General features: G+C 41.9%; 1 protein-coding gene across 2 annotated transcripts in view; it reads left to right on the forward strand.

Moving 5' to 3' along the window:
* The window catches only part of FAM124A (family with sequence similarity 124 member A), a 54967-nt gene that overhangs the window by 13343 nt on the left and 28449 nt on the right, over nucleotides 1-13175 (forward strand). For both annotated transcript variants that reach the window (XM_052786175.1, XM_052786174.1), the window contains exon 2: nucleotides 6201-6232. In XM_052786175.1, coding sequence (XP_052642135.1) covers nucleotides 6201-6232 — 32 coding nt within the window. The remainder of the gene's footprint in view (nucleotides 1-6200; nucleotides 6233-13175) is intronic.

A 13175-nucleotide genomic window follows, 5' to 3' on the forward strand; every position in this document is an offset into this window, starting at 1 on the left:
TTTATTTGGTCATGTTAGCTGTGTTCAAGGATTACTTCTATAGGAATGCTCTCTCCTGTTTATCAAGCGTATATCCCTTAACTGACCATAAGACTTCAGTGAGATAGCTGGCATTAGTGAAGATTTCAATATATGTGAAAATTCCCAGCAGAACTTCACTCATTCCCTTAGACAGCTGTAAGAGCCCATGTATTAAAGGGCTCACACTTTAATCGTTAGCTTACTAATAGTATCAAAGTTTGCCTAAACCCTTAGTTTTCTCCTTCCTCACTTTGAAGTCATTTAAAGTTTTGAGAAGTTATAACTTTTAACTTAAGTTATTTGAATTTGCATCTTTTCCACTTATATTTCAAATAATTTATTAAGCTTTTTAGAGAAAGTGGGGAGACATTATTGAAGTACAAGGTGGGGGGAGTTCTGTATAATAAGTTTACAACCTAAATATTGATGATGCAAACTGAATTAGTTAGTAGTTAATTGCTGAGTATTTGACAAATTTTAGGAAGAAGGGAAATGATACCATTTCTTTGGTAGCAGGCAACTGCGAAGGAACAGTTCAACAATATATAGAGAAATCCACTGCAAAACAGAGAAACAAAAGATGTTTGAAGCTTAGGACACTGCACCATGCAGCAGCCATCTTTAACATACTTTTAGCAAAATCCGTTACTGTTTGGTTATGGTTATTATTCAGAGGGGTTGTTCCCTCCTTTTCATTTTCTCCTGTGGTTCTGTCCCTCAAATTAATTTTGCAGAGATTATGTTAATTTTTTGACTGTGATATACTTGTTTATTGGTTTTCCTTGTGGCTGTCACTAGCTGCTTGTGTGATCCTAGCCAAATCAAAAATTATTTCAGCCCGTTACCTTATCTGTTAAGCAGACAAAAAAATCCTTTCTTTATTTGTTGCAGTCCTGTAAAATGTGTGAAAATACAATTGTTAATAGGAGTCAAGGCAGCCTACAAAAAAAGAGAGTATACCCTACTTAAGGGTACAAGTATTAAGAATATCGTAATTCATGTGTGTCCTCAGAAAGGGTTGCTTAAATTACCGAATGAAGAGTTGAATGGTTTACTGGGGTGAGAGGTTGCTATCATGTCACATGTTTCTAGCTTAAAAGGATTCCACACTTATCACTTTGTCATCTGGATGGTAGTCCTTCAATATGACATGTCGGTCTCTTGTCACATATATCATCCATCGATGAGAGACTCAGGAATACAAATCACTGCTGCTGAGACCTATTTTAAGGCCTGTTTTTACCTTGGGGTTTCTTTTGTTTTTTCTTTTGCTGACTTTCACTTCCTGTATATCCATCGTTCCAGATGTGTCAAGGTAGACAACTTGTCTCAGATTCGACATTCAAATAATATAAAAATCTCAAACGCTGCTGTTGGTAATAAGCTCCTGAGTGCAGTAGTTAGAGCCGAGTGATGGGAATCCATCATCTGACTTCATCACTCTCCTAGAAATCCAGAGCAAGGCATTTTGAGGCAAGTGGCTCTGAGTTATTCCATTGCAGTCATCTTGATTACACAGGTGGAAGTACGATGAAGGTAATGGATTTGCATTGGTCTGATCTTAGCAAAGCAGGTTGTAATGTGACCTGCAGGAATTTGGTGAGAAGAAACCCAAGACAGAGCTACAAAGCTAAATCTTCTGACTTGTGTGGTGTGCTTTAACTGCTACAAAATCCTCCCGTGTGCCCCGTGGAGCACTTTCTGGGGGAGGAAAGGCAAAGAAGCTGTTAAATACAGATCTTAATACGAAACGGTGAAATCTGAAACAACTCTAGGTAGAGAAGGCAGGGGAATGTGAACGCAGCAGGTGCCATTCCGTCAGTCCTAGGCAAGCGAAGGACGCGGACAACAGAAGAGCTAGGAAACTTTCCATGACTTCACTTGGGGGGGGGGGGGGGGTGTCCTGGCAATGGAGACCTTGGGCATATCGCGGTGTAGTATTGTGTTAGAATAAACGTGCTCGTTTTACGCAGCAGACTGCCTTGTGGAGATGCTGCCTGGCTCAGAAGCCCTAGTTACAGCCGTGCCAGTGCATGGAACAGCATGGGGGCAGTCCCTGAGCACCGGGACAGAGCTGTACATATTGTTGAATACTTAACATGGTTGATGGCATCAGTTTGGATGGGGCCATCTAGCTCTGTGCCGTGTGACTCTTGGGTGTGTTTTACCGTGGGCCAGGGACCTGTTTTACCACGTTACCACGGCCCGGCGACCGTTCCCAGCAGACCACTTGCCAGTCTGTTTTGGAAGGTGAGAGGTTTTAATGGTACAGGTGCAGACTGTTTCATGGCAGTTGGCCTCAGTCCCAGGCAGTTCTCCTGAGTGTATTTGTTTATTACCGTAGGTGTCACTGCTGTAGCTCTGCTAACGTGATGCTGTGCCACGGCTGATCAGCGTGCCAAAGTAACCCAAGCACAGTGCAATGCTGGTGTAGCTATGTTGCTTGTGTGATCCAGAGATACAGCATAGCCGTGCTTCTTACCCAAAGAAACAGGTTTAGAGTGGTTTTATATACCATAGTCAGTAAATGCAAGTTGTGCTAGCAGCTACTTGATGGTATTCAGTGGGCTATTTCCCTTTCTTGGGTATTTTGAGGCTCTGTATTCCTAAGCAGCGATGAGTAGGGCACGCTGATCTTGGCAGATTGCTCAGGATCTTTTGTGCTCCTGATGGTCTTACACTCTCAGATAACGCACAGTCCCTATCCTTCAACGGCACTAATAGAAATCAAGGTCCTACATTTATCTCGAGCTTCTATGTTCCTATTTTAATGTCTCGACATCCTTACAGCTCCTCTTTGCTGGCGGGCTGACCGTTGAGCACAGATTCTTTGCAGCCTGATGTGTCTTTTGACTGAGTGATAAGCCCTCCTTTTCAGTGCCTCCCACTGCTTCAATACCCTTTCTGATCATTTTTTTCCTCATTATGTGCCTATAAAGGGAACAGTCCTCCATTTGTTCAGTTTCTGTCCTGAATGTCTCTTTCCTTTTTATCTATAATGTAATGTCTATCAGAGGAAATAGCTTGCTGCAAGACCATGTGATTGGCCTGGAACCTCTGAGCCCCAGTATGGCCCCAGTCTGTCACCATTAAAGCCCATGAGTGCTTTACTCTTGAGTTATCCTAATGGGAAAATCCAAGGGAACTGATAGAAGCTGATACTCTGGATGTTTAAAACAAGGATGGAAAGAATGGGAAGGAACGAAGTTGCTTGATGTCCAGAGAGTCTACATGACCCAGGAGATGTTTATTTCAGTGCTTAATTTTTCTAATGCATGATCTTGTCAAAGGAAATCTTTGTTGTGTATACTCGTCTAAAAAGCTTAAAAGACTTATAGAAACTTCAGAATTTAGTAACCTAAATAGCTGACTATGGGGGGGGGGGGGGGGCATTTAGTAAGCCACTTACCAGCACCTGTCAGGAATCTGAATGGTTTGTGCTAATGTTTTGAAAATATTAAGGACTTTACTAACACTGTTGTTTTTGTTCTTAAGGACTAGATTCAAGACAGAGAAATTCTAAGAAAGGAAGGAGTCGGGGGGAGGACAAAAGGTGATTCGGGTTGGCCCTGAGAGCACATAGAGAGACTCAAATTCATTGAATTTGCTTTTAGGCATGTCACTGAGGGTCCTACATTAGGAATGTGGTTTCTGTGGGCTTCATCTCTAGACAGCAGCTAGGGAGACACACGCTTCAGACCTCTCTTTTTATTGACTATAGAGGGAGCTTAGGGAGGGTACGGTCCTTATTTTGGCATCTGAGGTTGACATAAGCCTGTGAGCTTAATTATCCTTTTTTTTAATTCTGTGTATGTCAGTTATGCAACAAACATGAATTAAATATTAGCTTGAACCATATTAGAATTACAAAAAACCCCCAATACAATTCTAAAGCCTATTAAAATGTGTCTGTGCAATTAGTCTCCAAGCACACTGTTGTCTCCTCCTTTCTCACTCCCCATCTTTTTATTTTTCCTCTTGTCTCATTTTTCATGTCCTGCCTGTACGTAGACTGCCACTTCCTCGGTTCAGGACTCATTAATTCTCCATGTCCTATAATGTGCCTGCAGCATTTTGGGATAATAAAATAACAGCGCAAAGTAATAGAAAGCTGCTTCTACTTGCAGTAAGCAAAAGGCAAAATGTTGTCTCGCTTCTATCTGAAATACAAGCAGTGCAGATTCATATGGAATTAGCTGCCAACTGCTGAACAGGGATACACTGAAGGACAGCCCCGGGCTGTTTTCAAACAGAAGGGCAGACTAAATGAATCCTTGCTTGGGATGCTTGGAGGCAGCTGGATGTATATTGCTTGCCTCTGGGCTTGTGAAGAGTGACGTGTTACACAGTTTTCACACCCTTCCAAATACACACGGTGCCAAATGATACCAACGTGACTTGCTGCTGAAAATACCATGCAGCTTTATGGCCCACAAGGCACTACTCAGCCAGCCCCTGGCATCGCTTCCCGGACCAGCGGTGTGTCCATGTGCTGTGCAGCAGGTATATCTGGGGCGACGGAGAGGGTCCGCTGATGACCTAATGCTGTGGTCTCTGCCACACGTGACAAAGATGGTCCCTTGCTCCCTGGTGTTATCAAAGTGGCTGGGGGTGCCGCATTTAGTAAAGGAGAGGGAGCGAGAAAGGGTTGCAAGCCCCCACCAGCATCTCTCTCCCCAGCATTTCACAGAGCTTTGAAAAAGCTATGATAACCTCACAGTACTTGACAGCATTGGTGGATTATTTTTTTAACGAGTATTGTGAAAAATTCAGATTGTGTCATCTTTCACCGGTCCAGCAGGATTGGCAAGAAGAGTTGGGGGTAGTTCCTCGTGGTCTTTCTCACCTAAACGAGCAGTCTTGGCATCTGATTGGCAGAATACTGAGTGCTAAGCACGAGGCTATGAGATATGGGGATGACTAATTGCTTTGTTTCTGCTGCAGAGATATGTCCATACTAAAATCAAAAGTGGCCACTGTAGTTAAGTTGGGTTGATGTCCTTTATTCCCTTTGATGCCTGAGACCCTAGAGTATGAAGGTATCCTGAGAATATGCTTAGGTGGTATCTATTTCCAGACAAATATCTTAGGAGTCAAGGCTCACGTTTTTTTTAATTTAAAGCAATACTGCAAACTTGTTGCAAGTATTTATATAAAACAAGCATTTAGGTTTGGATCCAAGAACTGTGTTAGGGCTCCCTGAGCAGTTTGCCTGTTACGGTCAGGGCACTGCAGGGCATACATGAGAGATAGATGTTAATTGTGGCAGAGAGCTCTAGTGAGTGGGGTCTGGTTTGGGGACCCGGCGAGTGGGGGAGTGGAGGCTGTGTGACTGTGAACTCCAAAACCAAGCAGTTGGAAGTCATAAGCAGGGCCTCAGAAGTGGAGATGAATTTTTTTTTTAATATTCAGTGATGGCATATTTGGTTTACCTTAGTATTTCTGAATCTTTAGGACATAAATGTGCCATGTTTTAAGCAGCCCAGAATGGGGTTTTCAGGAGTTTGGGATTGTATGCAGCTGCAAAATTAATTGCATTGTTGCTCAAAATACTTAACGGCTCTGACTTTCTCACAGGTCACTGAAGGAGAACCAATGGGTGTATGGTTTTACTGAGAGATGTCTTGAAGAGGAAAAGGGTTTCCTAAAGCAAAAACTTTGTCATCTAAACGTTTATATTTTGGTACTCATTTTGCGTCTTCCCTGCCAGTTGTGACCAAACAACAATAAAAATTCTGCTCTTTGAATAGAGTTCTCTTAAAAAAAAAAAAAAAAAAAATCTGCAAAGCAGCATTTAGATGACATGAGGTGAGGAAGATGAGGAGCAGCGTCAAAATCTAGTAGAGTTCTGCTCCTAACCTGTGTCTGAAGCAACCTATTTTTTCCTTGTAGAGAGCCTTCCGAGCTTTAATTTTTATGCCTAAAGTTAGGTAGCATGAATAGCCCCTAGATAAAACCCTAGTTGCTTTACTCAGTCTACATAGGTGTTTTCAAAATTCATGCGAGATGCCAGTTTTTCTGAGGCCATGTTCAAAACCTGTTCCAGTTATTATCTTAGCACAAAAATAATGCTAAATGGGCATTAAACTATTTTAATATGCAGTGTGAGTTAGATTTGGTACATTTTTCATTATCTCTTTTAGATTTAATATGGTCTAACTGAAATCTTTGTCTTGCAGGTCTGAGTACAGCCGTATGTCCTCTACCAGCAGTGAGTATAACTTTGAGAATTTTTTTTTAAATGGATTCTCATGTTTTCTTTTTTTCGGGTTGCTAATATTTATTAACATCAACCTAGTGTTATGATGGAGTTCACTTTGACACAGTAAAGCCCCCGTTCCTTCTCTTCTTGGATCTATGTCTTGAAACAGTATAGAAAATTAAATTGATTGGATGCTTAAGACCAAAATATGAGCCATGTGTAAAGTCATGAATATTGGAGCTCACAACAGCGAAAGTCAAAATGAGAACGAACAAAATCTGTAGAGGCGGTGTGGCCAGTGCGAATGGGTCCTCCAGCCAAATGAGTTTGCAGTGATGAATGTCATTAGAGCTGGAGGATACAGGAATAATTGAATGCTTATTGCAAGCTGATGCCAAAGAAGCACTTGAGAGTAAATTCTGTGAAGCGTTTCTTTGATTTCAAAGATGATAGATGCTCTGGTAAGTGTCACAGTCTTCCTAGATGTTTACAATAGCCAGTTGAATTTCAGGTTATCCAACTGATAAAAGATGAATCCTGGTGTCTGGATTATTTTCTCCTTCTTTTTCACCAGTGCAAAAAGGCCATTTTTTTTAAGGAACAAGGAGCGCTTTTTCAGTCCTCTGTCCACCCACTCCAACCATTTCCTTAGCTGTAGGACATACTGTATCCACAGCACTTGGAAATGCAATAATGCTTATTCACGCACAGCTACGAGTATCTCTCTCTTGTCAAAGTGCAAGGTGATGCCTGTCTCCCTGATTCACACATAGACGTGAGCTTTATTTATGCCAAGCAAGCAGATCAAAAATTCACAGATGACAAATTGTGTTTTATAATCTGGATCTTTAAGCGCCATGAAAATCAGAGGGGAAGAAAGCTGTCAGTTTTTTCTCTTTCACACATTCTGGCTGAAGCATGGAGAGGGTTATTTTCCATCTCCCATGGTCTTCAGCAGAGGGCTTTTATTGATTTCAGAAAGAGCTGGATCAGACAGTGTTCGTAATGTCTGGCTCCTGAGCTGATGTGACTAGCAGGGAGCTCGCTGTCTTTCCTCCATCTGCTCAGTGTGCGTGTGTGTGCCTGAGAGAATTTAGTGCAGCTTTTTCCTAAATTCTGTTGTTTAAATAGATTTCTGGATTCCCGCTGTCAGACATATTTTTTGAAATGATTCGGAGGCAAAATCCAGGCAATCAGCTTTTCTGTGATAGTAAAAGCATATTGGACGTGACTGGTTACACCAGATGTGTGCCCCACCACCCCATCAGCTCACAATTTTGGGTGATGGCTTGGGGAATAGGCTGCCAGCTTCCTTCATTTTTTGGGCAGTGACTCATAATTATTTGCTTAGTAGAAGTGCTTATTTGGCGGATAAGTTCAGAAGGCAAGGTATAAGTGAAGTATTTCTCATCTGAAAATTTGGTTTTGATCCTGTACCAGCTGTACATGACTGCTGCACTTTTTACAAATAAAGGTAGCAAATTACATTTGTAGGTCTCTGGTTTTATTAAATGAGCTGTTTGTAAGGGTAATTTTTGGTTGTGTGGCAGCTACAGTGTGTCTTGTTAACTGTGGTCTCCTCAGTGCTTGCTGGCCATGGCTGTCCAGAGTATGTGGGGATTCCAGCTGTATTTCAACACCAGTAATTTGTCGGTACAAGGAGGTATTATCATTCCAGCAAAGACACAAAAGTTCAGGAGACAGGACAGTCTCCTCCTTTCTCTTTTCTGCTTCCAAGGCAAATTATATTGATACAGCTTCACAAGTAGCAGTATTTAACTTCACATTTTGTGGGGCTTGTGTGGTCAGTTTGGTCAGACAGTGCAAGAGTAACAGAAACAGCTATGTAAAAGAATTTCAATAAAATAGAAACGCTTTCATGTTGGAGGCTGGCAGTTAGGAGGTACATATTGCATTTGAAGAAAAGATTACTGGGGAAAAGATATTAGGAAAAAAAGGTGATTTGGCCATTTTATTTTTTCTTAGGAGGAAAGATTCGGCAAATGTTATCATTCACAATACAGAAAGCAGTCTAATCAATGATGCTGTTAGGCCCTAACGTAATACAAAGTAAGCTGCTGCAAATTAAAAAGCAAAGAATCCTCATTACCTACAGCTGCTTCATCTGAAGCTCCTGTTCTAATGAGGTGGAGTTTATCTAAACCAGAAGGATTACAGGCTAATTTAGTTTTATAGGGGTCTTATTTGGTGGTACCAATGAGGCTCTGATTTCAGTGTTTAATAAATGAATAATCTTCTGAATTTCTGGATGAACTCCACTGGACAATGGTTTTCCACAGACATGCCAAGAAAAGGATAAGAAAGGTTTAGCAGGTGAATTAACTACGGCTGCCTATATCACTTCCTACGATGACAGCAGCTGAACAAACTGCTGGACTTTGCACCAATGCAAAAGTATAGAGGAACCCTGGATCCCTCAATATGGCAATGGAAGGATCATTCTGTACATGCGTTATTTCTAGTACTTTTTTTGCCTAAGCACATGGCAGCAGTTATCTTGGGCAACGTACTACTTCAGCAGTTCAGGGTCCTGCCTGGTGGGTTGGTTGGACCTTGGGTCTTACGCAGCATCTCAGTTCTTTTCTTCTTTGCCCTTGCGTCCCAGCTTCGGGTAACCCAAAAATGCATTTTACTGGCAGCATTCATCTAACATTTGTGGGTTTGTACAGCAAGTGCTTTGGGAAGGAGTACCAAAGTTTGCAGGGCATGTTTATTTCTGCAAGAAAAGGCAGCAGTTATCTGCTGTGCGGGCTCTGGCTGTTGTCAGGGTGACTGTGTGCCACTTTGCCTTGTCTTATGGAGCAGAGTAAACAGGCCACGCAAACCTGTGTGCTGGATGTGGCATTTTGAGTTATTACAGCTTTGAAAGGTTCAGCAGTGTGATTTCAAGGAGGAGAAGTGCTAAATTAATGTTGACTTTTTTTTTTTCCCTGAATTCTGGTGTGTACAGCCACTTTTCCCTTTGTTCTGTAGCAGGAGGTATACTTTGTCTTATTAGGATGTTTTGCCCATTGGTGTGCTCTTCATTAATCTAGAAAACGTATTTAGCTTCTTTTTGTTCATATTTTCAATTACCTTTTCAATTACGGTTTTCAATTTCCATTAGGGAACCCTAATCATATACGAGAGGGAATCATGCTAGGCACTTTACACACACAGAAGAAACCTTTACCCAAAGTACATAATATCACAATATAAAGACCATAGGTGGCATATGGATACAGACAGTTAGAATCGCAAAGAAATAATTTATTAGTGTTGGTCAGCACAATAAGCAACAGTCTCTGCACATCAACATTTTAATTACCTTCAAATTGCTTTGAGCTATGTGTTTCAGGGATGATTTTCGACCAGGGAGGAGGGGTTTTGATGGGGGCTGCTTGTTTCCTCCTCTGCATAATCTTTGCATTTATGATAATGGCTCTTCAGAAAGACTCAAACCAGAAGTGGGCATTTTGAAGCAAGACTTTTGTGATTTGTCACATTTGAAATATTCCATACCTAGTCAGCTCTGGAGCCAATTTAACCAGGTTGTCTTAGAAATAATTGTGGAAGTGAGTGTTGGTTGTTTGTTTGTTTTTTACCCCCACATTTTTCAGCTAGGCAATCAGTAGGGAGCTGCCTGGATACACGTTTGTACCATTCCAGCTAAGTCGGTAAATGAAACATAAAACTGGCCCTATGGGATAAGATGCAAGTTTGTGGCGGATTTTAGAGCATTTGAGATATTAAAACCCTGTAGCACACGGTGGTTCATGTTGTGCGTCTCAGTGAGGTAAAGGGCTTGTCACTCACCTGCTTTGCAGTAGGAAAGCTGGTAATTCGCCTTCCCCTGCTCCCCTGCCTTTCATTTAGCAGCTAAGAAATGACCGAGTCCTTCTGGGGTGGTTTTAGGTTGTTCGTATTCTTCCATGGTGAACCTGAGAGCTGGGGTATTAAAATTTGATTTCCATGTTGCGCATACTTCCTAACCCATGGAATTTCACCCACTTTCTGGTTCTAAAAATTAAGCACAAGACAGTTTATTTTGGCAGATTTACAAATACGTGGGTTACTGAGCATGTTTCTTTTTAATAAATTTTTTTTCTGTTTGGTATTCTGTTCCTATGCTACTATAAATTCAGATCTTTGTTTTGGGATTTGTTCAGTGTTTTGTCAGTGTCATCTGCATCAGCTCCCTGGGCTGGTTTTGGACTCTGTATTTTCTACAAGCGGCAGGAATCCTCATGTGCAAAACTTGCAGTCTTTATGGAGGGCTACTAAGGGCAAGGTTTCTCTTATTCTTGATTCCAGAGGCAGGGTGAGGTGCTAAGGCTGTGTCTTACCTCTGTGTACCGGCTGTGTGCTGAAATGGGCTGCCCTAATGTCACTTTGGGTGGTAGATTTTATTTCCTGCATGGTGTTTGCTCTTTGTGCTGGATCTGGCCATGGGGAATGGGAAATCGCCAGCACTACAGTACTTGCTGTTTATGAAAAGCCCCTTGAAACATCGTGTTTCTGTATGCACCCTGAACATACCCTACTTGACGTCCTTTTTCTTTCAGACTTATTCCCAGTCTTCTTTAGACACCTAGCAATTCTCATTAAAGACAATTAGGGTAAGTTAATGGCATGTAGCCAAGGGACAATAATCAAATAAGAAAAAAATGGTTGCCCCAAAGATAGTGCTGCCCTGAATTTGAGGTGAACCTTCGTTTTCCTGAAGCTGCCTTACCTTTCTTTCCTGATTCAGTGCTGTATTTTGAGTAACTGTGTTTACTTTGAAGCCAGCTGTGAGGTTAGGGCCTCATTAGAAGTAGAAATTACGTATTTGTATGCACTGTCATTCTGAGGACCCATCACTCTGGTGCTGATGTAGTCCATCAGGTAGGTTGTGAGGGGTCAGTGTTAGGCCACCTCTCCCATCCGTGCTTGGAGCTTGCCAAGGCACAGTTACAGGACAGTTCTCACACCACTTCCATACAGTGCTGCCTCTCTCTTTTGCTCTTTCTGTTTTGCTTCTTTCTCTCTCTTCTTTTTTTTTCCCCTCTTTTTCCCCACCATGGCATCTGCTTCTTAATGTTACCTGGCAAGAATCTTCCTCTTCCCTCTCTGAGTTATTAGATTGTTAGCGTTGTTGGAAGGAAACGTGAAGAGGAAAACATACCCCTGAATAAAAGAGTCAGATCCAGCCTGAGCGCTAGGTCCTTTACAGAGGAGAGTAAAGTCAGTGTCTTCAGAAGTTCTACCATTTCTAATTCTTAAGATTTTTGTTATCAAACACTCCAGAGACTGAGGGATCGCATCTGTCAAAACAGGCACTAATGGAGCTTTTGACAAAAAACAAAAGATGTAGCCTTCTGGATTGCAGAGATAATGGGAGCTACAGGAGTGTAAGGATCTATAGTATAGATGCCTTGTAACAATAGCATATAGAGAAATGGCTTCCTGTTACTTGTGTCATTTCAAAATCTGTCTGCCTTCACTTACCTGTTAAAGGTGATGAAAACTAACCAGGAGCAGGAAGGGGGCTGGGCTTGATTTGGGCTCTTAAAAATCTGTCACAAAGCTAAGATTCTGTAATATATTTGCCTACTTTAAGTTAGGTTCGTTCAAACCGGTTCTGACCCAGGCACTGCTGGACTGGCTATCTTCTAAGTATATTTCTTCAAACAATGTAATTTAATAAGCGTAAGGATACAATTATAGTCTTTTGCTGCAATATGAAGATAAACTGTAGTATATTGTTTCTTATTTCCATACAGAACTGAGATGCTTTTACAATGGCTGGCAACAAGCTGTATTAAATACGATTGTAAAAACAGTTTACAGTGGGCTTGCCAGCATCATGCTGCATTTCCAGAAGGTGTTATTACAAAAGGAAGACTAATTAAAGTATGAGAAAACATGGAAGAGGAAATTGGACCCAAATCACATAGAGCTCTTAGCCTGCAGCATCTGTCAATGTTGCAAATTCAGGTGTTTTTATATAGTACTGAGATCTGAAGTGTCAGCTCCTGTGGAAAATATAGTGAGCATCTCCTGCATATCTTGTCTGGCCTGTGTTATGCTGCTAGAGGTAAAGAGCAATGCTGTTTCCCACTGTGGCTGTGTGAAGAAGGAAAATGCCATTGCTACATGCCACCTAGCAGTCTTTGACTGTGCCAAACATGTTTATGTAGCTGCTTGTCATCAAATTTCACCACGGTGAAGGAGCAAAGGCTTGCGTACAGTATAGAAGAGTATAGTACTGAACCACAGAAAGTTGAGGTTGGAAGGCACCTCCGGAGATCGTCTAGTCCAAGCCCTCTGCTGAAAGCAGGGGCAGTGAGAGTGGGTTGGTCAGGGCAATGTCCCATCGTGTTTTGAATATCCCCACAGCCTCTCTGGGCAACCTCTTTCAGTGAGTGACCGCCCTCACAGTAAAAAAAGTTTTTTCTTATGTTTAAACAGAATTTCCTGTATTTTGGTTTGAATCATCAGCCCAGAGCAACATCGGAAGGCCCTGTTGCTCTCCAGTCCCTAATTTCCCTCTCAGTTGCATAATTTTTAATCAACTTCTTCCTGTTTTGCGGTGATATTTGATCACACAGCACCATCCCCCCTCCCAGCCCCTCCAGCATCCCAGTCTCATCCACAAGCATCCACAGATGATGCATCCTGATTTTCAGGAGCTGCAAATGGACCCTTGCCTATGCCAGGAACAGCACAGAGTTGTCACTGCTGCTGAGCACCATTGCCTGGAAACCATGCTGGAGATGTTGATATTGAGTTAATATTGTTATTTGCACTTTTACCTTTCGAGAAGTTGAGGTTAGGATGCTGTTCTAGTAGGGAGATAGCATGTTGAGGTTGGTCTTACTGCACGTGGTTATTTAGAAGCATGAGGAGTAGAGAGGAAATGTGCCCTTAAAGACATGACTAAAGATGGCTAGTGGCCAGAAAGAGAAGA

Source organism: Harpia harpyja, chromosome 4 (genome assembly GCF_026419915.1).
Source record: "Harpia harpyja isolate bHarHar1 chromosome 4, bHarHar1 primary haplotype, whole genome shotgun sequence".
Lineage (NCBI taxonomy): Eukaryota > Metazoa > Chordata > Aves > Accipitriformes > Accipitridae > Harpia > Harpia harpyja.